At 45.9% G+C, this 26,918-nt stretch overlaps 1 protein-coding gene across 5 annotated transcripts in view; it reads left to right on the top strand.

The window, feature by feature from the left end:
• RFX8 (regulatory factor X8) overlaps nt 1–26,918 on the top strand; it is a 66,914-nt gene that overhangs the window by 20,199 nt on the left and 19,797 nt on the right. For 3 of the 5 annotated variants that reach the window (XM_068564394.1, XM_068564395.1, XM_068564397.1), the window contains exons 5-8: nt 18,806–18,869; nt 22,913–23,023; nt 23,630–23,707; nt 26,464–26,577. In XM_068564394.1, coding sequence (XP_068420495.1) covers nt 18,806–18,869; nt 22,913–23,023; nt 23,630–23,707; nt 26,464–26,577 — 367 coding nt within the window. The remainder of the gene's footprint in view (nt 1–18,805; nt 18,870–22,912; nt 23,024–23,629; nt 23,708–26,463; nt 26,578–26,918) is intronic. The other 2 variants (XM_068564396.1, XM_068564398.1) reach the window with 2 other exon arrangements.

Below are 26,918 nucleotides of genomic sequence, written 5' to 3'. Positions count from 1 at the left end.
CCCACACGTGTCTGATAATAGATGAACTCTAAAGTCTTGGCCAATTAAGAGAATTTTTTTTTAAAGCATTAAGGTTGGTTTTTTTTTTTGAATTTTATTTTATTTATTTTTTTATACAGCAGGTTCTTATTAGTCATCAATTTTATACACATCAGTGTATATATGTCAATCCCAATTGCCCAATTCATCACACCACCCCCCCGCTGCTTTCCCCCTTGGTGTCCATACGTTTGTTCTCTACATCTGTGTCTCAGTTTCTGCCCTGCAAACTGGTTCATCTGTACCATTTTTCTAGGTTCCACATATATGCGTTAATATACGATATTTGTTTTTCTCTTTCTGATTTACTCCACTCTGTATGACAGTCTCTAGATCCATCCACGTCTCTACAAATGACCCAATTTCATTCCTTTTTATGGCTGAGTAATATTCCATTGTATATATGTACCACATCTTCTTTATCTATTCATCTGTCCATGGGCATCTAGGTTGCTTCCATGACCCGGCTATTGTAAATAGTGCTGCAGTGAACACTGGGGTGCATGTGTCTTTTACAATTGTGGTTTTCTCTGGGTATATGCCCAGTAGTGGGATTGCTGGGTCATATGGTAATTCTATTTTAAGTTTTTTAAGGAACCTCCATACTGTTCTCCATAGTGGCTGTATCAATTTACATTCCCACCAACAGTGCAAGAGGGTCCCCTTTTCTCCACACCCTCTCCAGCATTTGTTGTTTGTAGATTTTCTGATGACGGCCATTCTGACTGGTGTGAGGTGATACCTCATTGTAGTTTTGATTTGCATTTCTCTAATAATTAGTGATGTTGAGCAGCTTTTCATGTGCTTCTTGGCCATCTGTATGTCTTCTTTGGAGAAATGCCTATTTAGGTCTTCTGCCCATTTTTGGATTGGGTTGTTTGTTTTTTTAATATTGAGCTGCATGAGCTGTTTATATATTTTGGAGATTAATCCTTTGTCTGTTCATTGGTTTGCAAATATTTTCTCCCATTCTGAGGGTTGTCTTTTTGTCTTGTTTGTAGCTTCCTTTGCTTTGCAAAAGCTTTTACATTGCATTAGGTCCCATTTGTTTGTTTTTGTTTTCATTTCCATTACTCTAGGAGGTGGGTCAAAAAGGATCTTGCTGTGATTTATGTCAAAGAGTGTTCTTCCTATGTTCTCATCTAAGAGTTTTATAGTGTCCGGTCTTACATTTAGGTCTCTAATCCATTTTGAGTTTATTTTTGTGTATGGTGTTAGGGAGTGTTCTAATTTCATTCTTTTACATGTAGCTGTCCAGTTTTCCCAGCACCACTTTTTGAAGAGACTGTCTTTTCTCCATTGTATATCCTTGCCTCCTTTGTCATAGATTAGGTGACTATAGGTGCGTGGGTTTATCTCTGGGCTCTCTATCCTTTCCATTGATCTATATTTCTGTTTTTGTGCCAGTACCATATTGTCTAGATTACTGTAGCTTAAAAAGCATTAAGGTTTAAGGGTAAGTTTCTTACCGATGCCATGTTTTAAGAAATACAACATGTATATTTTGAAGGCAGAATATAATAAATGTTAATACAGTTGTTAATCTCTGAACTATGCTGGTGAAACTGTCTTCTATTTTATTATACGACATCTTTTACATTAGGACCTGTGTGACCTTTTAAAAATTAGGTCTGAAAATAAAAACTTCATCTCTCTGCTTTCCAGGTAATGAAAACTATATCTCTCATCCATTCATTTATCTGTTCATTCAACAAATATTTAAGTTCCTACACTAAGTCAGGCCCTGTTCTAGCCACTGGTGATGAAGCAGTAAGCAAGATAAACAAGGCCTTCCTGCTGGTCAGGTTTATTTATTTTTTTAATTATTATTTTTTTTGCCCCAGCTTTTTTTTTTTTTTGGCCGTGCCATGTGGCATGCAAGATCTTAGTTCCCCAACGAGGGATCGAACCCGTGTCCCCTGCAGTGGAAGTGTGGAGACCTAACCACTGGACTGCCAGGGAATTCCTCCTCTGGTCAGTTTTAGTTGGGGAGAAAGACAGTCAAAAAGGAACGATAGTGAGATTGATCTGAAGACAATAAAATGCAGTCATGGGAGGCCTCCCTGGGAAGATGCCTTTGGAGCAGAAATGTGAAAAAAGCAAGTGGCCAAATGAAGATCTGGGGGACAAGCATTCCGGGAGGGGAAAGAGCAAGTGCAAAGGGCCTGGGGCAGGGATGAGTGCAAAGAAGAGCGAGGAAGTCTGAGGGTGGTGGTTGGCATGAACAGGAGAGTGGGCGGAGGGGGATCTGAAAACACAGGCAGGGCCCACAGGTCTTGGGAAGGAGGCAGGATGTTATTCCGAGTGTGATGTGAGCCGCTGGGGAGACTCAGGCTGGGGAGTGAAGCACGCTGATTGGCATGTCAAGTGGAGATCCTCTGGCAGCTGTGCTAATTCTGGGCTGTAGGAGGAGATGGAAGAGGAGGAGGAGGGGCCCGTGAGGAGGCTTAGCAGCAGCCCTGGCAGAGATGCCCACCGAGACTACTCGCTGGAATTCGTTTCATTCTCTGAAAGAGGCAGCATAATACCAAGCAATACTACACGTGGACAGGAGCAGAGACTCTAGGACAGACTCCCCGACTCCACCTCTAGTAAGCTGTGTGATCTTAGGCAAGTCACTCGACCTCTCTGTGTCTCAGATTCCTCACCCATTAACAAGGATACTGATATCTATGTCACAGGGTTGTTGTGAAGATTAAATGAATTAATACAAGGAAAATGCTTAAAACAGTACCTGGCACATAGTAAACATTTAATAAGACTCCTCAGCATATTGCCCTTGGCTTTGATGTATTTATTTTAATATATCTGCATGATTTTTTCATAGTGTTATGTATATTATTTTTATTTTGGCTCTTGTGTTTTTCGGTTCTATCATTCCCATTTGGTTCTGTTGTATAACTTCTGTTTCTTTGCAGAGGTTTTCTATTTTTTTAATCTGTTTCAAAAGAATTCATAATTACTTGGAACACTTTTATAATGACTGTGTGAAAATCTTTGTCACATAATTCCAACATCTGGTTCATCTCAGTGTTAGCGTCAGTAGATTGTCTTCTCTGAAGCAAATTGTGATTTACCCAACTCTTAGTATTATGGGTGGTTTCCTTCCTCCCTCCCTCCCTTCCCTCCTTCCTTCCTTCCTTCCTTTCTTTCCTTTTTCATTGAGGTATAATTGATATACAACATAATATTAGCTTCAGGTGTACAACATAATGAGTGGATATTTGTGTATATTGCAAAATGGTCACCACAATAAGTCGAATTATCATCTGTCAGCATACATAGTTACAGAATTTTTTCTGGTCATGATAACTTTTAAGATCTACTCTGTTAGCAAATTTCAAATATATGACACAGTATTAGTAACTGTAATCATCACGCTATACATAATGTTCCCAGGACTTACTTACTTATTTCATACCTGGAAGTTTGTACCTTTTGTCTCCCTTCACCCCTTTTGCCCACCCTCCAGCACCACCAGCCCCTCCATCCCTGGCAGCCACTGTATCTATGAGCTTGGTTTTTGCTTTTCTTTTTCTTTTTAGATTCCACGTGTAAGTGAGATCATACAATATTTGTCTTTTTCTGTCTGGCTTATTTCACTTAGCATACTGCCCTCAAGGTCTATCCATGTTGTCCCAAATGGCAAGATGTCATTCTTTTTATGGCTGAATATTATTCCACTGTGTATATATACCATAATTGCTTTATTCGTTCACCTGTCAGTGGACACGTAGGTCATTTTCATATCTCGGCTGGTGTAAATAATGCTGCAGTGATCATGGAGGTACATGTATCTTTTCAACTTAGTGCTTTTGTTTTCTTCAGATAAATCCCCAGGAGTGGGATTGGTGGATCATACGGTGTTTTTACATTCCCACCAGCAGTGCACAAGGGCTCCCTTTTCTCCACACCCTCTCCAGCACTTGTTCTCTCCTGTCTTCTTGATGACAGCCATTCTAACAGGTGTGAGGTGAGATCTCATTTTGGTTTTGATTTGCATTTCCCTGATGATTAGTGTTGTTGAGCATCTTTTCATGTACTTGTCGGCCATCTGCATGTCTTTGTTGCAAAAATGTCTGTTCAGATATTCTGCCCATTTTTAATTGGATTGTTTGGTGTTTGCTACTGAGTTGTATGAGCTCTTTATATTTTGGATATTAACCCCTTATCAGAGATATGATTTGCAAATATTTTCTCCAATTCCAGAGGTTGACTTTTCACTTTGTTGATGGTTTCCTTTACTGTGCACAAGGTTTTCAGTTTGATGTAATCCCAGTTCTTTGTTTTTGCTTTTGTTGCTTTTACTTTTGGGGTCAGATTTCAAAAAAATCGTCACCAGGATCTATGTCAAGGAGCTTACTACCTATGTTTGCTTCTAGAAGTTCTTCTAGGCTCAGGTCTTACATTCAGCTCTTTAATTCATTTTGAGTTAATTTTGTGTATGGTGTAAGAGAGTGGTCTAGATTCATTCTTTTGCATGTGTCTGTCCAGTCTTCCCGGCGCCATTTATTGAAGAGACTGTCCTTTCCCCATTGTGTATTCTTAGGTCCTTTGTCGTAAGTTAATTGACCATATATGTGTGGGTTTATTTCTGGGCTCTCTATTCTGTTCCACTGATCTTTGTATTTTAGGGGTGATTTTCTGTCGTATCCTGGGCATTTGGGTTATGTTAGGAGACTTGACCCTGTTTAAATCTTCTCCTTTAGCAGGCAGTCACCGGATTTAGGCTTAGCATATAGGATCTGGGCTGTAGTTCCAGTGACAGTTTAGTTTTCTGATCATGCTGTTCTGATCTGTTTCACTCTTCTGGCACTGCTGGGGCTTGTGATCAGTTACTTACTGGGCCACCTGCAGGGGCTGAACCCACCTCCATGGGCCACCTTCTCTGGGGAGCTGGGAGAGCCAGAGTGCTGGGCCTTCATCCCCTTATGCCACCTGGTGTAGGGCAGGGAGACACCAGTCTCTGCTGGTATTACCCCTGTGGGTAGACCGCCTGCCCTGCTGAGCTCCAAGTGTGGAGTGGGCGCTGAACTGGCGAGGGGCTTCAGTACTGTCCCTGCATCGGCGTCCCAGGGCTGGTAGGGGGTGCTCAGCCCACCAGCACTTCAGAGCTGCCGCTGTGGGCATTTGGGGTGGCCAGCTCCTGCTGTCTCTGTCAGACTTCCCTCTCCTGGTCCTCTTGGGATTCAGGTCTGTGCCTGTTGACAGTTCTGGGTCCCAGGTCCCTCCTGTGTGCAGTCCAGATACACATGGGCGATCAAAACAAAACAGTGAACTCATCACCTGGTTGCTTCTGCAGTCCTGTACTCCCAGGCAGTCCACCATCTTCTTTCCAGCTTTCAGAGCCCTTTCCTCCAATGGGCGATTGAATCATCTCCAGGGTATTGGTTTGGATTCGAGGGCAGGAGCCAGGAAAAGTGAATCTACAGCCTGTTCCCTGGACACGAATCAAGCTACTCCAGAAACTTTTGGAAAAAAGACCGTATATACTTTGTAAATCAATGTTAATGGTGAATGGAATGCTTAATTATATGATTGTTCCTCATAAATTAAAGTAGGATGAGTTAAAATATGATGATGGGGGACTTGCCTGGCAGTCCAGTGGTTAAGACTCCCTGCTGCCAATGCAGGGGGCGAGGGTTTGATCCCGGGTCGGGGAATTAAGATCCCACATGCTGAGTGGCCAAAAAGAAAAAAATTAAAGAAAAAAAAGTATAAAGTAGAAATCTATAGTCCAGAGAGCCACTTTAAGAATGAGACACTGGGGCCTTCCTGGTGGCGCAGTGGTTAAGAATCCGCCTGCCAGTGCAGGAGACACGGGTTCGAGCCCTGGTCCGGGAAGATCCCACATGCCGTGGAGCAACTAAGCCTGTGCACCACAACTACTGAGCCTGCGCTCTAAAGCCTGCAAGCCACAACTACTGAAGCCCACGTGCCTAGAGCCTATGCTCTGCAACAAGAGAAGCCACCGCAATGAGAAGCCCGTGCACCACAATGAAGAGTAGCCCCCGCTCGCCGCAACTAGAGAAAGCCCGCACGCAGCAACAAAGACCCAACGCAGCCAAAAATAAATAAATAAATTAATTAAAAAAAAAAAAAAGAATGAGACACTGGTTCATTGCAGCTCTATTTACAATAGCCAGGACATGGAAGCAACCTAAGTGTCCATCAAGAGATGAATGGATAAAGAAGATGTGGTACATATATACAATGGAATATTACTCAGCCATAAAAAGAAACGAGATTGAGTTATTTGTAGTGAGGTGGATGGACCTAGAGTCTGTCCTACAGAGTGAAGTAAGTCAGAAAGAGAAAAACAAATACTGTATGCTAACACATATATATGGAATCTAAAAAACAAAAAAAAAGGTCATGAAGAACCTAGGGGCAGGACAGGAATAAAGACACAGACCTACTAGAGAATGAACTTGAGGACACGGGGAGGGGGAAGGGTAAGCTGGGACAAAGTGAGAGCGTGGCATGGACATATATACACTACCAAACGTAAAATAGCTAGCTAGTGGGAAGCAGCCGCATAGCACAGGGAGATCAGCTCGGTGCTTTGTGACCAGCTAGAACTGTGGGATAAGGAGGGTGGGAGGGAGATGCAAGAGGGAAGAGATATGGGGATATATGTATATGTATAACTGATTCACTTTGTTATAAAGCAGAAACTAACACACCATTGTAAAGCAATTATACTCCAATAAAGATGTTAAAAAAAAAAAAAGAATGAGACACTGTAACACAACACTGTAAATCAACTATACTCCAATAAAAATTTTTTAAAAAAAGATGATGGAGGCTTTGGATTGGGACAGAATGGTGTAGACACATTTCTTTCTGCTTCTCCCTGCTCAGCACAACTGTAAACCCTGGAAATAATGCAAGAAGCAACCAGAGGAAAGCTCTGAAAGGTGGTAAGAAGAGAGTGAGTGAGTTGGGAACCCCAGGGCTACACACAGCACAGAGGTGGGGTATCCCGCAACCCCCGACCCTAGACCCAGTGTTTCCCACCCCCCCGACCGAGCAAGAAAAAGCATCCCAGACAGACTCATTCTTCTAACAATACCAGGCAAGGGGAAGCACTAGGGAGATTCCCACCAAATATGAACAGCCAGAGGAAACACTCTCCTTCCTCGCTGGGTCTGAGACATCCCTTTTCCACCAGGAGATACTGGGAATGTGAGCCCACCTGTCGGGCGAGGCCCAGCTACAGCAAGCAGCCTGGTCCAGGAAGGCTCTTTGTCCCCCCAGCCCACCCAAGAAGCAGCCAAGGAGTCCAGCTGACGGAATCCCTCCGCTACAGAGGGAAATCCCTGCCCTGCCTGAGAAAAGCTCTCCAGCCCCTCAGGCCACACCAACAGGGAGCTCTCAGCCGAGGCTAAGATTGACTACAGAGATGCAGTGAGGATACACAGATCAGAAGGGAAAGAGAGGCACCGTCCGGAGGGATCCACGTGCAGCCTTTCTCCTGCTCTCGCCCTGCCCCGAGGGCTCACACAGAGCACAGCCCTCTGTGCAGGAAAAGCACAGCAACACGCGTGTGATGCTTCAGCTCAGGGAAGCCCACTGGAGACTGCACACTCAGAGGCTTTACTAAGGGCTGGTCCCATGAGCACCTTCTCCCTAGCACGTGCCAAAACCACCGAGAAACGTTACTCAGCATCAACTACATTGTGTGCAGAAACAGTCCAGGCACAGTGAACCCCTCTTACTTGTTGCTTGTTGACTGGAAACACTCCGGGAGCCCAGTTTTCAGATGCCAGCCGAGGGCCAGTCTGGCAAGCAGGCCTCTCTAAGGATAGCAGTCTCAGGCCTGCCGTGTTCTGTCTTCTCTGCACAAGGGCGTGACCTTGTGAATAAGCTAAGAAAACACCAAATTGCACTCTTTATTTTTATTGAAGTATAGTTGATTTACAGTGTTGTGTTAATTTCTGCTGTACAGCGGAGTGATTCAGTTTTACATACATATATATATATGTTCTTTTTTTATATATTTTCTTTTCCATTGTGGTTTATCACAGGATATTGAAGAGTCCCCTGTGCTCTGCAGTAGGACCTCGTGGTTTATCCATCCTATGTACACTGGTTTGCATCTGCTAAGCCCAAACTCCCACTCCATCCGTCCCCCACCCCACCCACCTTGGTAACCACAAGTCTGTTCTCTATGTCTGTGAATCTGTTTCTGTTTCATAGATAAGTTCATTTATGTTATATTTTAGATTCCACATGTAAGTAATATCGTATGGTATTTGTCTTTCTCTGTCTGACTTACTTCATTTAATATGATAATCTCTAGGTCCATCCATATTGCTGCAAATCGCATTATTTTGTACTTTTTTTATGGCTGAGTAGTATTCCATTATGCGTATATACCACATCTTCTTTACCCATTCATCTGTCGGTGGACATTTAGGTTGTTTCCCTGTCTTGGCTATTGTGAACAGTGCTGCTATAAACATAGGGATGCATGTATCTTTTTGAATTAGAGTTTTGTCTGGATATATGCCCGAGAGTGGATTGCTGGATCAGATGGCAACTCTATTTTTAGCTTTTTGAGGAACCTCCGTACTATTTTCCATAGGGGCTGCACTAACTTACATTCCCACCAACAGTGTAGGAGGGGTCCCTTTTCTCCACACCCTCTCCAGCATTTGTTATTTGTAGACTTTTTGATGATGGTCATTCTGACCGGTGTAAGGTGATACCTCATTGCAGTTTTGATTTGCATTACTCTGATAGTTAGCAATGTGAAGCATCTTTTCTTGTGTCTGTTGGCCACGTGTATGTCTTCCTTGGAGAAATGTCTATTTAGTTCTTCGCCCATTTTTCGATTGGGTTGTTTGTTTTTTTGTCATTGAGTTGTATGAGTTGTTTGTATATTTTGGAGATTAAGCCCTTGTTGGTTGCATCATTTGCACATATTTTCTCCCATTCCATAGGTCGTCTTTTTCATTGTTTACGGTTTCCTTTGCTGCAAATTGCACTCTTTAAAAGGGTGAATTGCATGATGTGTGAATTATCTCTCAATGAAGTTGTTTTTTAAAAAAAAATCCCAGCAAGGTTTTTTTGTAGACACAGACGGCTTGTTCTAAAAGTTATATGGAAAGGCAAGGCCCTAAAATAGTTCAAACAACCTTGACAAAGAAGAATCAAGTGGGAGAAAACACTACCTGATATTAAGGCTCGCTGTGCAGCTATAGTAATCAAGACAGTGTGGTTTGGTGGAGGCATAGACACAGAACAGGGACAGAGTAGAGAACCAGAGACAGACCTGCTCAAATATGCTCACATGATTTTTCACAAAGGTGCAAGAGTAATTCAGTGGAAGGAGAAGACTAGCTTTTCAACAAACGGTGCAGGAACAACTAGACGTCCACGTGCAAAAAAGTGAACTTCACAACTGATAACAAAAATTAACTCAGGATGGATCATACACTTACATTTAAAACATAAAAATATTAAATTTAAAAAAACAGTAGAAAATCTTTGGGGTGTACCCTAGGGTTAGGCAAAAAGTTCTGAGGCTTGACACCAAAACCATGATCCATGAAAGAGAAAACTAATGAGTTGGACCTCATCAGAATGAAAACTTTTGTTCTGTGTGTGACCTTGTGAGGAGGAGGGAAAGATAAGTTCCACCCACCCTGGAAGAAAATATCTACAAGCCACACACCCGACAAAGGACTAGTGCCTGGAATATATAAAGAGCTTTCAAAACTAAAGAGTAAAAAAAAAAACAAGTCCAGTTAGAAAGTGGGCAAAAGACATACCCATGCATCTCCCTGAAGAGGATCTACAGATGGCCAATAAGCACATGAAAGGCTGTTCAGCACCATTCATCACTATGGAAATGCAAATTAACACCACAATGAACACACACCTATCGGCTTGATTAAAATAAAAAAGGATGACAACACGAAATGATGATGATGATAATGCAGAGAGACTCATACATTGCTGATGGGAATGCAAAATGGTCCAGCCACTCTGGGAAATAGTTTGGCAGACTCTTCCAGAACTAAACATACAATTACCATTCAAACCAGCAATTTCACCCTTGGGCATTGATCCCAGAGAAAGGAAAACTTCCGTCCCCACAAAAACCTGCACACAGATGTTCATAGCAGCTTTCTTCATAATAAGCAAAAACTGGAATCAGCCCTGATGTCCTTCACTGGGGGACTTTAAACAAAGGATGGTACGGCCATGCCATGGAATACTGTGCAGCAGCGAAGGGAGCAAACTATGGATACAACCGCTTGGCTGAATCCCCAGGGAATTACACTGAGTGAAAAAACTATCTCAAAAGGTGCCATACTGTATGATCCCATTTATAAAACATTTTGAAATGACAAACTTTTTTTCTTTTCTTTTTTTTTAATTGAAGTACAGTTGATTTTCAATGTTGTCCTAGTTTCAGGTGTAGAGCAAAGTGATTCAGTTATACATGTATGTATATACGTATCATATTCTTTCCCATTGTGGTTTATCACCGGATACTGAATACAGTCCCCTGTGCTATACAGTAGGACCTTGTTGTTTATCCATCCTGTATGTACTAGTTTGCATCTGCTAAGCCCAAACTCCCAATCCAGCCCTCCCCTGCCCCCTTCCCCCTTCCCCCTGGGCAAGCACAAGTCTGTTCTCTATGTCTGTGAGTCTGTTTCTGTTTCTTAGATAGGTTCATTTGTGTCGTAAGTGATAGATGGTATTTGTGAAGTGACCACGTTTTTGAAATGAAGGACAGTTTCCTGGTTGCCAGGAGTTAGGGACCTGGGGGTGAGGGAGCCAGAGGTGGGTGTGGTTACAGAGGGGCAGCACCAGGGACCCTCGTGATGACACAGACGTTCTGTGTCTCGTCTGTGGTACCGAATGCACGCATCTCCATAGGTGATAACATTGTGTTGAACATATGCAAAAAGGAGTTTAAGTGAAACTTGGGAAATTCGAGTAAGATCGGTGAATCTGTATCAGTGTCAAAAGCCAGACTGTGACGTTGTACTGTAGATGGGCAAAATGTTGCCATGGGGGAGATGGGGCGGAGGGTAAAAGGGAGCTCTCTGAACCATTTCTCACCGCTGCTACCTCGATTACAAATAATGCATCAAGCCTGACCCTGCAGTCCAGGAAAACACGGGATGGCGGGTCCCCTGAAGTAGCTGGTCTTCCCCCGCCCCTGTCTTCTGCTGGCGCCCAGGGGCCCTTCCCGCAGAGTCGGGCTCACTCCTGTGTCCCAGAGCGCCCTCCTCACTGTGGCCTGCAGCACAGCTGTTCACGTGGTACCGTAACCGGGGCCCGCCCTGCTGTGCACCTGGGAGCAGGCAGCCCCACGGGCAGGGAGCTGTGTCCGCCCAGGGCACACGCTCAGGGCCGGCTTCTGAGAGCACGAGCTCGCCAGCGTTTAGACCCCAGCTGAGCATTTCCCTTGTTCCCCAGGGTGATGGCCCCAGTGAGGCAGGCGTTTCTCCACGGGTGCAGCCACTGAAGTCTGATTTACTTTCCTGCTCATGTTTGCCTAAGGGAGGAGTAGGCATCTGCATTTTTCAAGGACATCTTGTCTGCTCTTTTTTTTTTTTCTCGACCGCGTGTTAAGGAAAGACATGGAGCCACTGATGAGGGCGGCAGCATAGAGATTTGGCCGGGAGCCAGCGCTGGTGGCTTTAAGGGACTCTGGGGTCTGCCTCCGCATCACCGCCACCACCAGGTGCTGCAAAAAAGCATGCAATCTAATTAAAATCAGTTTAGTCTTGAGGTGAGCCCCTGTCTCCCCCATGTTGCCCCTCCGAGCCCCATCAGTGGAGAAATTCTGATGCTCAGCTCTCTGCTACCATCCACCCCTCCCCCTCCCCCATGCCAGCAGAAGCCGCAGGAGGACACGATCCCCAGCCAGGGACCCCCTTTGTTGGACACCTGACAGGGGGCCCAGGAGCAAGCAGACCGGGAGTCCTGGTGTCAACAGCATTTGTTTTCCCTGGGGGGGGGGGGGCGAGGGGGGCAGGTTGTGGTGGATTCCACTGAAAACTGCTGAGGCAGCGCCTGCCCTGAACCCAGGAGAGACCAAGGCTTTATTTTCAAAACCAATGAGAAGCTTGAGGCTATTTTTTTTTTTTGAGGAAAATGACTATAAATATGCAGTGTGGGGCTTCCCTGGTGGCGCAGTGGTTAAGAATCCGCCTGCCAACGCAGGGGACACGGGTTCGAGCCCTGATCCGGGAAGATCCCACATGCCGCGGAGCAACTAAGCCCGTGCGCCACAACTACTGAGCCTGCGCTCTAGAGCCCATGAACCACAATGACTGAGCCCATGTGCCTAGAGCCCGTGCTCCACAACAAGAGAAGCCACCGCAATGAGAAGCCCGCGCACCGCATCGAAGAGTAGCCCCCGCTCGACACAACTAGAGAAAGCCTGTGCACAGCAATGAAGACCCAACGCAGCCAAAAATAAATAAATTTAAAAATATATATATGCAGTGTGTGCCAGATGAAAAGGACCCCTTCCCAAAATCCAGGACGTTTCCCACCCTGCTCCAGGGTAACATAATTTTACAGGAAACAGGCCTCCCCAGATCCCAGTCTTGTTTAGCTGGCATCCAGGCTGAGTCCTGACCTAGAACCTACTGGAGAATTGAGGCCAAAGTATAAAATGCTCTATTATCATCAGGGGAGGGGGAGGGGAATGGAGAGAGAGAGAGAGAGAGTGTGTGTGTGTGTGTGTGTGTGTATGTGTGTGTTGTCACATCTAGAGAAACAGCTCTGCTTAACTCAGGTTTATTCTCTATCTCTTAGGCCAAATCCCTGGCTCATATGTTACAAGGAAAACTTTGACAGATGACTCCCCATTATATCGCACGTGACTTCTGACATCAATGGGACAGAGGCTCACGTTTCTCTCAGGATATATGGAAACTAACCGTTGCCCTCATTCCTTCCCCAGCACACCACACACACACACACACACACACACACACACACACACACACACACACACACACACACACACACACATACACACACACTCTCTCTCTCTCTCTCTCTCTCTCTCTCTCTCTCTGTCTCTCTCTCTGTCTCTCTCTCAGCTTTTCCAACATAGCATATTAAAGGCCTTTAGAAAGCTTCTAAAATTGGGCCTTCCCCAGTCTGCGCCTTTGTTCTCTGCGCCTTTGTTCTTCTGCCAGCTCCTGAGCCCAGGGGGCTGCCCGGTGGCCCTGCGCCCGCAGAACCCAGGGCTGTGGGTCCACAGCTGGCTAGTTGTGCTGACAAAGCAGAAAGGCTCAGGGTTCATCTTTCAGACTCACCACCCCAGGAGGGTGAGTTGACAGGGAGCCGTCAGCCGGGCGATTGTGGGCACTGAGGACCCAAGGATGTCAGAACATCAGCAGTTACCTCGGAGCTTTGCTCTCTGTCCGTGCAGCCCTGGTACCTGCAGGAGCTGAACCCTCCCGGGGCCAGGGCTTTATCGAGGCCCGTGCGGCCTCCCTCTCAGGTATAATCAGGAGTCCAAGTTGCAACCCGCATTTGGGCCTTGTCCACCCTATGCTTTGCAAGGCTGGTTAGAACTTGTTAAGGTTAAAAAAAATAGGCGTTACCTGATCGTTGTCTAGCAGCTCAAAAAACATAGGTGTAGAGGATTCTGCCCCAGACTGCACCTTTGCTTGGGGAAGGTTTTTTGTTTTATTTATTTATTTATTTATTTATTTTTGGCCGTGTTGGGTCTTCGTTTCTGTGCGAGGGCTTTCTCTAGTTGCGGTGAGCGGGGGCCACTCCTCATCGCGGTGCGCAGGCCTCTCACTATCGCGGCCTCTCTTGTTGCGGAGCACAGGCTCCAGACGCAAAGGCTCAGTAGTTGCGGCTCACGGGCCTAGTTGCTCCGCGGCATGTGGGATCTTCCCAGACCAGGGCTCGAACCCGTGTCCCCTGCGTTGGCAGGCGGATTCTTAACCACTGCGCCACCAGGGAATCCCTCGGGGAAGGTTTTAAAAGTCGGTAATGCTCTGAAGCTCCCAAACTATCTCACCTGCTCAGAGTGTCCCTCACATGCTCGTCTCCAGCCGAGACGCCAAGACAAGGCAACGTGCTATCTGCTGAGGAAGGCTGGCATCCAGTTGCTGAGTTTTGTCTCCGGAAGGTGAATGTGAACAAGTTAGACTTTCAACACTTTTAAAGGTGTCCCGCCAGGTCATCATTTTGCCATTAAGTTGCTCATAAAATCTAACGGGAATAGAGTCAAGCAGTGTAAGAGCAACAGCCCCCAACGCCGAAAATGACAAATCCACGACGCTCACCTAACCCGGTTTAAAAAGAAGGTTGTTCTTCCTAAATGGGAAAAGAATGAAAAAGAATAGATATATGTATACGTGTAACTGAATCACTTTGCTGTACACCTGAAACTAACACAACATTGTTAATCAACTATAGTCCAATATAAAATAAAATAAAATCTAAAGAGAGAAGGTTGTTCTTTTCCACTTTAAGTTTCAAAACTCTCGCGTCTTCCTTTGCCCTCCTCGTGTACGTTATTTGTTTTCATGCACACATGTGTCTTATAAGACGGAAATAGTGGAAGAGGTAATAGAGGTGAAGATGTGAAGTTAGAGCTGGGTTTCTGGCTCTGAATTGTTTCTTGTTTCCCATACGTGAAATGGGAATAATAATGAATTATTATCCACCAGCTAACGGATCGTTGTGAGGGCTAAGGTGATGCACGTAGGGCGCTTAGCAGTGGGTGAATGCTCAGTATATTTCAGTGATTAGCATTAGTATAATCAAAATTATATTAAATAAAGCTTTTGCAGTCATAACACCCATCCTGATATGAATACAAATATTGACTGTTTAGATATAAAAATATCAAGTTGAGGGTATCTTCTCCTAATCAAAACCAAAATAACTAATTCGTGTGCTCTGAGTAAAAATTGAAATCAGGCCCTCCACTGATGAGAAGAGGAAGCACCTTCCCTCCGAAATCTGACACTGAACAAGTACGGGACATGAATTCAGTTTTATTACACTTTTATCCTCTTGCCTTTGTAATTGCTTCACGTTGTTTCACTGCTGTTAGAATGATTTGCAAGGGCAAATGACGATGCCCGGATGATGTAAATGAAGGTCTGGATTAATGACAACTGATGTCAAAACCTGAGAATGTGGATGCAAATTGCAGTTAGGACTAAAAGACAGTTAAGGGCCAGAAGGCATATTAAACTAACACGACATTTGAAAGATTTTCCCCGGGGGAAAAAAAAGGATGAGTCATGTGGCATATAATCATGTCTCAGCCCTCTTTACGTTGGACCCTTCTTAGCCCAATTGATCGTAAAAACTAATTAAAGTAAAATGTGGTTTTTATGTGTCTACGCCTTTAAAGCATCTCAAGAAAAAGAAAAAGGTGGGGGGGGGGGGAATTCCCTGGTGGTCCAGTGGTTAGGAACCGGGCAAGTTCACTGCCAGGGCCCGGGTTCGATCCCTGGCTGGGGAACTAAGATCCCACAAGCTGTGCGGCCAAAAAAAATAATTTAAAAAATTAAAAAAATAAAGCGTCTCAGGCCTTAGAGGATGATGGAAGAAGACCTCCTTTTGAGCTGGAAGCACTTTCTTCCCAGTAAGGTCAGCTCTGGATGTTTGGTATGGTTTTCTTAGAGCCCTACTTTCACAATGACTATGCTTTTGATTGCAACCTAATAAATGTCCCAAAGGACTGAATCGGAACCACACACGGGAAATGACACAGGGACAGTGACCGTCCCCTGCCCCCCCCCCCCCGAACACGAGGCCATCCTGGCTGGACCCTGAGAGCTAAAACTATCACCTCCAGTGCTGCTTCAGCCCCTCACCCTGAGCACCCCTGCTCTCGGGTGGAAGACCCCTCGGTGGGGCACCTGTCTGCCACAGTCCCCCCCTTCTAGCCTAGCCCAGCTTGACCTGCAAGATCAGAGCACAGTCAACGCCTGCAGTGTTCACTCAGCCAGATGCTCTGGGCGCCGACGCCCTTGACCTGGACCTCCACGGACCTCCTCTCGCAGTAGGGCTGGTCTCCGGCAGCTGTTCTCTGCTCAGCTGCTTTGTAGCGTGGCTCTAGTATTGCCACCCTCTATCTCATGCAGATTTTCATGCCTCTTGGCTTGCATGGGACCTCTGAAACTAGGTAATCTTTTAAATAGATAATTAAGATCTTACTGAACCTACATGTTGACCCATGTGATGAGCCATTTATTGAATGAGGACCTTCCACAGGTGGGAAGAGACAGCCTCTCCGTTCCTTTGAACAAGAGAGCTATCATCGTCTGGCTACGTGGAGATGAGGACTTTCTAACAGATGACCGAATCTCTCCGTGAGGTTGACATATTTCTGTTTCCCATTATTGTTGTCTCAGTGCATAAAATTCCCCAATTAAATGCTACAAAAATTGCATATCTCCCCAGTGAGGATAGGAGCACTGCATCCCCTTTTCGGCCTCACATAGGCCTCTGCATGGCAAGGAGTCCCCTTTCAGTCTTCCTTGTAACACCACCCTCCTTTCAATGGCTGTTGAGTTAAACTCCTACTCTACATTGAACCGATGGCAGAAACTTAGGAGTTTCACTTACAAATCCAAAATTACTGAATATCACTCTCAGTGGCTTAGCCTCCAAAGCTTCCTGAGTCAGGGTTGAGGGAGGGGTGAGCCATAAGATGGAGGGTTTCCCTTGTCCTTCCTTTAAGTCAGAAACCAGACCTTCTAGCTTCCAGTTTCCTGAGTATCCAAAGGAATGTCCCAGGAAGATGGCTGTTACCATCCAAAGACTTTAGTAAGTGCCCTCCAAGTACAGGGTTGTGATAAGTACCAACCAAAGCACACTAACCAATCACAAGGGAAGCTCCCCTGAGCTGATCAAGCTGCCAGTTTATAGGCCTGTAAGCTGTTGAACTAATAAGAGAAGAGGATGGGCCCTCTGACGTAGGTTCCCCTGACAGCCTGTACTTCAGCTGTCATAACAATGACTTTGCAATTATTCGTGTTAACAGCTTTTCTCCTCCACGGGCTGTAACCTCTCAGAGGGCGGACCTCATCCGTCACGACCACAGCTGTATCCCCCAGGGCCTAGCGTGATGCCCCAATATAGTAGGTACGCAGTAAATAATCAACACATGAATGAGAAATGGATGGACGAAGCGGAATACATTCACGGTCTTGCATTCATTTTCCAGAGAAGACATATTAGGAGCAGCAGGAGAACAGACATGGATTGTGGAGAAACTGCTCTCCCTCCAATTCAGCTGAGGGACGCCTCACAAGCGATTCTTACGCATCTCTTAAAGGCTGATGATGATCCTATTTTTCTACTTAGATTCCTTTTCTATTAGCCCTTTATTCAATGAACTTTTGTTTCCGACATCTTCTTGTCTTCTTTCATTCTAGGTTTTATGCTTTCAGGTGGTGATTGTTGCTTGTTGTTTTTGTTGCTATAATGTCTCAAGAGTCTTTGTGGCCATGGGCTGTTCATAGATTTTACCTGGAGAAACTCCATCATTGTCCACACCTACGCAAGATGTCATTGAGACATGACAGATGGAACTCCCGAGACATTTCAGATTCCCGTCAATCCATCATCCTGGATCTCCTCCAGGTTGAACAAATTCTGTGTCCTGAAACCCTTTTGCCAATGAGCAGTCCACAGTACACTTCCTGTTGTGATAACAGCTCTTACTGAACAATGAAGAGGGTGACTTTCTAGTGGGTGTGTAGCCAGACCCTGAATCTATCTGCCCTGTTTTGAAATAGAATATCATGCAGAAGCATTGATCACATGGGTATCAAGTGTTCTGTCCAGATTTCCATGGAGAATGGACTGACCCAAACCTTCAGAAGAGAGCTCCCAGGGCTGTAGAGAGGCTGGGAGGGGATGTAGGATCTTCCTGTGTGAGATGAAAGCCATTTTCCTCCACTCCACTCCACTCCCCTCCGACTCCCACCCCGCCCCAGGCCATCCCTGCCTTGAAGACCTTGTTCTTGCTTCCAGAAGCAGAGCGTTCGCCTGCTACCTTCCTCTTTGCATATTTACATAGAATTCAAAGATTCAGGCTTGAGGGCGTGTGTGGGAGTGGAAGCCACAGCCACAGCTCTGGGCAGGGCGTGGAGAAGCCAACACCTCCAGCATCTGGAGGATGCACATTTCCTGTGCAAGGGGGTGGGGGGGCCTGGGCTCCCAGTTTCTCGATGCCCACAATTAAAGGGGAAGTGCACCACACCGCATAGATAGAACTGAATCTGTTCTCTGCGACATATAGATAAATGTCTCCAGTACGATATATGAACCCAAGAGGCATGGTGACATGGAACTTACATCTTATTATTCATTCTCAGTTTCCTTGTTCTGTGAAGCTGCCCTGCTTCATCCATCAACTCAGAGGATATTATCGTTTCTGAGTAGATCATTTTCAAAGCCCCAAATCAGAAAATAGAAGACTTCATTTCCATGATAATTTTTCTTTTCTCACTGGAGCAAGTCCTACCCGTGATGACATCATATTCTTGCTTCTGAGAGGAATAAACCTATAAAAATAAATACGTGGTTGTCCCAGTTACAGAAATGGATTAAAAAAAAAAAAAAACAACTCTAAGCAGGTGATAATCAGCAGTTGTGGAAAGAAACTTGGAGGAGGGTTTTGAAATCAAAGTTACCCCCCAACAAGTAACCTCACTGCCAAAGAAACTCTATGCTTATGCTCAGAAACGAGTGTCTAACTGAAATTATTTCTCTGTTGTCTGTTATGTCACAGTGGAGACGTCGTTGCCTTTGAAAAATCTGCTAATTATAACAGCATTCTCCAAGAAGAAGGAGCAGTGAGTGTTGAATAAAATAGATTTGTTATGATAGACCCTGGAATATTCAGTAATTGCTGAATTAGATGCAACTGTTTTCCTGTGTGTAACATTCTTATTATGGGCAGCCCTCAACCACTCACCCGTCCAGCCAGGACTGTTGTGTGTCCACTGTGTACACACGGTGTGTGAGGACAGGGGAGGTCCCTGTCCTCAGGAACAAACTACCTAGCTACTCATCAGCCGTTGAACAGTGTTTCTTCTGCTATAATCAGAAAAGAAGCATAGGTTATTAGCAATAAATCTGTGTGAAAGTGTCTCCAATTACATGTATAACTCTTTGAATTAGGACACCAGAACTATGAATAGCTAATCTGTGACATCACGAGGTGAACTTTTCTTTGGTTGCCCAGGATGACAGGATAGCACTTTGCTACGACAAGTGGCATTGAGTAGACACCCTTTGAAAAGCCTGTTTTGTGACCAGCCCTCTTGAGGGCTGAATGGGGTGTGACAGAAAAGTAAAAACAAACAAACAAAAAGCATATTCCCTATACTTGAATAGAATACAGTTTCGTAGCTGGGGAGCTAAGACAGACATAAAACTATGGGTGTGCTGTGAGGGGCCCGTGCCCGCTACAGGGGGATTGGGAACTCCACAGGGAGGGAGGGAGGAAGGATGTGGGTCAGGAGTAATTAGGGAAGGCTTCGTGGAAGAGGTGGCCTGTGTTTGTTTCCTGTTGCGGCTGTAACATACTAGCACAAATTTCATGACTTAACACAAACTTATTATCTAAAACTTCTAGAAGTTATGAGTCTGACTAGTTCTCACCAGGCTAAGAGCAAGGGGTTGACAGGGCTACATTCCTTCTGGGGGACCTGGAGGGGAGAATCTGTTCCCGGCCTTTTCCAGCTGCTAGAGGCTGCCCACATTCCTTGGCTTGTGGCCACTTCCTCAGCCAGCAAAGGCAGGCTGAGTCCTTCTCATGACACCATCTCTCTGGCTCTCTGCAGCTGGGAAAGACTCTCTGCTTTTAAGGACTCTCGTGATTACATTGGGGCCACCTGGAGGATCCAGGATCATCTCCCCATCTCAGGGTCCTTAACCGTAATCACACCTGCAAAGCCTCTCTGCCACGTAAGGGTCCAGGGACTAGGATGTGGGCGTTTTCGAGAGGCTGTTCTTCCACCTATCTTGCTGCCCTTGAGCTGGTCCTGGACAGGGTCGCTGAGATCCTCTTTTTAGGAGGTGTTGATCTTGAGGGAATATGTAGCCTGCATTCATGCTGGGGGGTGTGCGGGCAGTGAGAACCAGAAGTGAGGATGTCGGGGAGAAGTAGACTCAACATGGGGTCCAGATGGTGGACAGCTTGTCAATGCCAGGCTGGGGAATTTGGGTGTCACCCAAGAGACTGGGGGAAAACCACTGAGACATCTTCAGAAGGAGAATGACAGGATACATTTGCTTTGGGGGCGATAATTCTGGGAGCAGTGTCTTCAAGAATGCAGGAAGGACAAAAGTCATCAAGAGAATCCATAGAGTAACTCAGGGGCGGCAGGTGGTGCCTAAAGGGACAGGTGATGACAGGAAGGTCCTCCAGCGTTTCTCCAGGGGCTGGCACTTAGTACCTGCTCACTAAAGGTGGGTGGAATAAATGAATGATAATAACCCCAATGACTTTTCTTGGATCTCCTGAAGATCCCAAGCTGTATTTAATACACCTAAAAAAATCTAAATAGAATTTCTCACTTTTTTCTTTGTCATTTTGCTGAATTATTTCTCCAGAACAGGAATCCCCCTGATTCTTTCCTGAACGCCTTGTCCTGCAGAGATTCAGACTTCAGTGGTTCTGCACCAGACACTCGCTCCCTTTAGATTTCTGATTGTTTATATTATGAAGAAAAGATTTCAATTCATGATTTTCTTTTTTTTTTTTTTCTGAAAGATCAGTTCTTTTCACAGGAAGAGTCCGAAAGGAATTGACTTCAGGAACGCAATGAATTTACTTATTATTATTTTTGGTCGTAGCTTCCGTTTCCATTCTGACAATACTGTGTTTTCAGATGACTTCTTCTGCACAGGTGAAACTGTGAAGTATCGGAAATTAGAATTTTGAATTCTAATTAGAAGTAGCCGTGTTTAATGTAGGGATTTCTGCAGAGTTGGACAACACAGCCTGCCCGGAGCTGCAGTCTCAGCTTGAGATGCGTAAGGCTCACTCGGGGAGCTGGTTAAAGCGAGAGATTTCTGGCCTCATGTGATTCACGAGGGCCCTAGCGCTATGAACTTCAGGCACCCCAGGAATCCTGATGTAGTTGGTTTCAGGGCCGCCCTTGAGAAAGACGGGCTTGGATACTGCCAGAATCAGCGTCACGAGAGTATTGATGAGCCCGGGAGGTCACGTGTGCCGCAGAGAAAGTGGACGTGGTTGGGATCGTGCAGCGTGAGAGGAGAGGGTAGCCCAGGGTTGGAAAGGAGGATCCCTCAGTTCTTCTCCAGTAGCAGCACTGGTGGCCAGGCCAGAGAAGTCCATGCGACAGCCCCATCCTTCCTGGTGACCAGCCCGAGCATTGTCCCCCCAACCCACATCCTGGAAGCGGACCCATCAGAGGACTCTGAATGTTGCCAGGGTTAATGGTAGGAATGAGGGTGGAACAGCCCCCAGTGGAAACCAAACAGCACCCCATGGAATGATGCCTCTTGATCTATCACCTTTCTGTGCTACTGCTTTATTTATTTAGACATCTACACCCTTACTTTCTTCCAAAAATATTAACAACGGGAGTTTAACTTGGCATCTTCACAGTATGTAGTGCATAATGTGCATTTTTCTGGGGAGAAGCTCATTTGTTTTCATCACATGCTCAAAGGGGTTCAGGACCACAAAAGAGTTGAGAAGTAACAGATTTTAGGTCCTTAAGAAGACCGTTGAGTGTGACCCTAAACGCCCCCGGACTTCAATGTGATATTGGCTGATAACAAGGAAGCATCAGCTCAGGAGAAAGCTGGCGGCGGCTGTTCTCTGTGGGTGCAACGCGCAGCTGGGGGCACTCCCGGCCCTAAGGATAGGGGCTGGCGGTTCAGAAGGCTGGTCTGGCCTCCAGTGGCTTGTAGACAAGAGCCTACTGCAAACCCACATCAACGAGCTACTAAGCAAGATACAAGCGAGTAGCTCGGTAAGGCTCTGAGCGCGTAAGAACGGAGAGAGCTAAGGAGGAACTGCTGACCTTGGAACTGTGCTGCCACACGGCGGGCCATTAGGTTGGAGAAAATGAAGGGGAGCCAGCCCCTCCGCCCCCGAGGTGCAGTCCAGCAGGCTTAGCTGCTTAACTTCCAACCCCCAGGGATGCTTTCACCGACTCTATTAAAATGGAAGTTATTCAAAAGGCGTCTGGGAAAATCCTGAAGAAGTAATTTCAAATACAGTTGATGTCCTTCATTCAAACCAGGGGCAACCATGCCTCCCCTTGCTCTGGGGGGGGGGGGGGGGAAGAGGGGGTGGGGAGGGGAGGCAGGGAGAACATCCAGGATGACAAAAGGCAGGAATATTGAATTCGCTTTCCGCCATGTTGCCTTTTTCCATCCTTGATGGAAAGGTTTTACATTCTGTAATGTGTTCTTCTAAAGGAAAGTCTGTGCCCCTCATTTTCCTTGTCCTTTAGGCCCTGAGATTTTTTTTATATGACTAACCATTTGTATAATCCAGGCACGGTGACCCAGACAGGATATGGTTTTAGTTCAAGGAGGGACAATGAGATAGACAAGAGTTGTAGAATATATTTTATGGCATCAAATTATTCATAGGTAATATTTTTACTGTACGTCGCTATTCAGCATTTGTAATACACGGCAGTAAGAGTGCAATATGTTAAATCCTAATTCCTCCCTGATGACTGTAGTGCATAGACTTACAGAGGAAGGTTAGTATTATTTGCAATGAAATATAAGGGCAAATTGCTGGGATCAGTAGTGTGTCCAGAGGTGTGGATAAAAGATTACTCCACAGCAGCAGTGTAATTATCACCTGGCTTAAAGAAATAATCCATGTGTCAATGGTTTTTAGGGTGCCAGTCGTTCGCCGAATAAGACAGACCCAGTTGGATCGCCTTTGTCTGAATTCAGGAGATGTCCATTCTGGGAGCAGGAACTGGCAAAGAAGTACTCCTACAAAACAGTAAGCCTGCATGCATCGGGGAGATTAACGTTCACGCCTTGGCTGCCTGGGGGCAGTAAACGGCTTCTTAGTTTGCCTGTGATCATAGTCGTACCAGTTGGAGTAATGTTTGCCTTCTCCCAGACCAGGGAGAACCAGCATTCCCTCCTGGGCTTGATGGTGGCCAGGAAATTCAGGGCTTCTCTTCATGTCCTATAGAAAGGCTCCACGTGGGACCACGTTGTCATCTTTTAGAATGAGGGCCTCCCCATGACGGAGCAGGGAACACATATGTGCATTTCCTAGAACCTGGGCTGGGGGGTGTGGAGGGAGAAATTGGGGTTAGGAAAGAAAGTTGTCGAAGATCGGTGGCCTTTAGAGCGGGTGGTGCAGATCCTGGAAATATATGAGTTATGGCATCAGAAATGGAACTACATCAATTTCAGGCCAATAAGTTAGGCATTACTCCACGTAGCTAAAAAACACGCGGCCCCAGGAAAGAGCCCAGCTGCTGTCATAGCCAAATAGCAACACAAGCAACATCTTAGGGGCTCAGAAAGGTCTTTGAGGAGCAGTTCATTCTGGAAGTGGGCTGCAGACTGAAATGATTCTCCGTATCCTTCCTAGATGGCCTTTCTTGCTGATGAATACTGCAACTATTGTCAAGACATTTTACAGAACGTGAGGAACCAAGAACTCAAGAGAGTAGGTTTTATCTGCAAAATACCAGCATTAATGACTTGTTCTTAACCTTTCTACTTGAAAAGACCCCTCGAGGGATGTCTAGTGGGAACTCACTGACTGAAGTGCTTAGAATGAAGTTATTTTATAGTCAGTGAGCTCTTGAAGGTGCTATTTTTATTCAGTTTAATCATCTGGAAGTGTTCCAAGGTGCTCATATGGATCACTTTACGCTTTAAATAAAAATTCAGCTATTTTTAGATCCTAATTCCAGCTGATTTGGAATCCAGTATTGGTAATGTTATTTACCCTGGAATTGTCCGTGATGCTTCAGAGCCGTTATTGATACACGGCTAACTGAACAAGAAGCAGTTCGAAGCAGGGTGCTCTGACGTGGGTATCGTGATGATTGTATTTTATTCTAGAATTGACTGTGGAAGACACGAGTAAATCTCTTAACCATTCTGAATTCTGTCTTTTGCTATACAAAATGAAAATCCAGGGAAGCAAGTGCACATTTAAATGAAAAGTTTTCTGAGGCCTCCGTGTTCTAAGCACTTCACCTTTGGGAGATAATATTTTTTTTTTTTAAACATCTTTATTGAAGTATAATTGCCTTACAATGGTGTGTTAGCTTCTGCTTTATAACAAAGTGAATCAGTTATACACATACAATGTGTTCCCATATCTCTTCCCTCTTGCTGGGAGATAATATTCACTCAGCATGAACGCATTTTGTACTTTGTGTAAAGCATTGGCGTGAGGGAGGGACCACGCGGTCTTCAGAGTGGCCCCTGGCCTATTAATGCCGTGTTGTAAACATCCATGCGTGTCGGATAGCTAATCCATTCCTTCTTGGAACTTCCCTGGCGGTCCAGTGGTTAAGACTCCACCCTTCCAATGCAAGGGGCGTGGGTTTGATCCCTGGTCAGGGAACTAAGATCCCACATGCTGCGTGGCATGGCCAAAAAATTAAAAAAAAAAAAAAAAAATCCATTCCTTCTTGCCTTCATTGCTTCATCAAGTACTAACTGAATTCTTACCCTGTGACCAGCACCGTTTCTGGAACTAGGAAGGTATTCCCCAGGAGGCTGGAGAAGCTTATAGTCTGGTACTGAAAGAAACGATGTAAGCCAATGAACATGATACCGTATGGAAAGTTCTAGAACACAGTGTGATGGACGGTTCTGGGTGCCCAAGGGAAGAGGAACAGAGACAGCTGGAGCGGGCTCCCCCGGGGGAGGCCGCGTTGCTGGCAGCTCTCTTAGAAAAGCAGAAGTTCAACAGACTCGAAACGGGGCAGAAAAGGGATTCCAGGCGGCATCAGTGGTGCCAGGCAAAGGCAGCAGGATGGCCACCGGCATCACAGGACAAGAAGGTCGCTGTGGCCGGATTTATCTCGAAAGGAGAGAAGCCAGAGGGGAGGTGGGAATCGGCCGCTGCTAGGAAAGGCCTCTGGAAGACCCTGACTTACTGAGGAGACGCGTTGGCAGTGACATCCAAGGGCCATATTGGAGCAGAGGGTGCGAAGGAGGTTTTGTCGCAGTCAAGGTGAGAAGGAAGGAGGGTTGGATCGGGAGATCCAGTGACAGCGACATCAGAGAGAAAGAGGGACAAATCAGAAATATTTCTGAAGCAGGCGCATCGGGATTAGATGATTTGGGACCTGGGTGCTGGGGGAGTGGGCCGAGGTGGTGCTGTCTCATCCAGACCCGCGGGCCCCAAAAGCCTCCAGCCTGGGAGCCGAAGGATCAATACATCCTGCTCATCCCACACTTGTCTTTTTCGTTAAATATCTATGAGTCTCTTGGGAGGCGTCTTCTCTAGAAGAGAGTTTAAAATCAGGTAACTCCAGGGTCAGGCCTCACTCCCTTGACAGCCTGCACAGAAGGAACAGTTTCTTGCCTGGGGTCACTGGAGGGCCCTGGGGTCAGTATTGTGATGTCTCAGAATATCTGAGCTGCAGGAATCCCCAAAGGCAAGAGTCCTCATGAGCTGACAACTCAGGTTGGCCACCTGGTCCAAAGATGGGATCTGAAAAGTCAACATGGGGGAAAACAAAACAAAAGTTGTCCACAGAAGTCTTTAAAGAAGGCTCCTTTGTGCAATAGAATCGCACCAGTTCCCTTTAGTCTACACCGTCCTTAGGTGAATTCTGACATGATGTCAAGGAGGAAGTGTCTTTTTTTTTTTTTTTTAAATATTTATTTATTTATTTTGGCTGCACTGCGTCTTAGTTGTGGCATGCGAGCTCTTAGTTGCGGCACACATGCAGGATCTAGCTCCCCGACCAGGGATCAAACCCGGGCCCCGTGCGTTGGGAGGGTGGAGTCTTACCCACTGGACCACCAGGGAAGTCCCGAGGTGTCTTTGATTCCATACTGTTACACCTCTTCCTGAGCCGAAAAATAATTGAGGGGGTCAATCAGTCAATGAAAGTTTATTCTAAACTCTGGTTTGTACCCCTGGGGCCTGATCCTCATCCTATTGTAATCAGTAGGAGCCCCCTTGTGGTCAGAAACAGCCTTCCTTCCAGAAAACTGCCTCAGGAAAAAGGTGGTCCACGTTCTCCCACCCAACTGACAGGTGGTCTCTGATGGGTGTAAAATCACTTCTGAGATACAGCTTGGAAAAGCCAATAGGCAGAGCTTTATGTGGGTTGGAATGAAATTCATTCTGTTACCATTTGGGGCTGATGAAGAGCAGGGGGCGGGTGGGCTGGAGTGGCCTCACCAGGCACAAAACGAGCGTTCAGAGATACGTTCCGTTCTTTACATCAGGTGGAGGACTCACTCACGTCCTTCTGGAAATCTCTGCAGCAGGACACAGTCATGCTCATGTCGTTGCCTGACGTGTGCCAGCTCCTTAAATGCTACGACAGACAGCTGTACAAGGTAGGAGGAAGTTCCTTCGAGGTGCTGGTTTGTATCCTTCCCAGAAATTGGTACCAGATGCTGGGGTTAGACCCGCAGCCCTCACTCTCGGCGGTGTCCGTGGGGTTGGAGAAAATGGAGAAGGTCTCCTCCTAAGACCTTCTGAGGAGTCAGTCGTGGGGCCCCTGGACCGTGAGCCTTGGATCTTTCCCTAAGACTCAGCTTTTCTTTCTGAATTCACTGAGAATCTGAGTTACCTCATGTAGAGAAAAAGCCAGTACACATGGTGACCTGTGGCTCTGGTGACCCGTGAACCCTGAACTGAGTCAGGGTTCTTCCTCTGATATTTCAGCAAAAGAGAG

Source organism: Eschrichtius robustus, chromosome 15 (genome assembly GCF_028021215.1).
Source record: "Eschrichtius robustus isolate mEscRob2 chromosome 15, mEscRob2.pri, whole genome shotgun sequence".
In the NCBI taxonomy this organism is placed as follows: Eukaryota; Metazoa; Chordata; class Mammalia; order Artiodactyla; family Eschrichtiidae; genus Eschrichtius; species Eschrichtius robustus.
The sequence above is the reverse complement of the archived record's forward strand: the minus strand, read 5'-3'. Positions and strand labels throughout refer to the sequence as shown.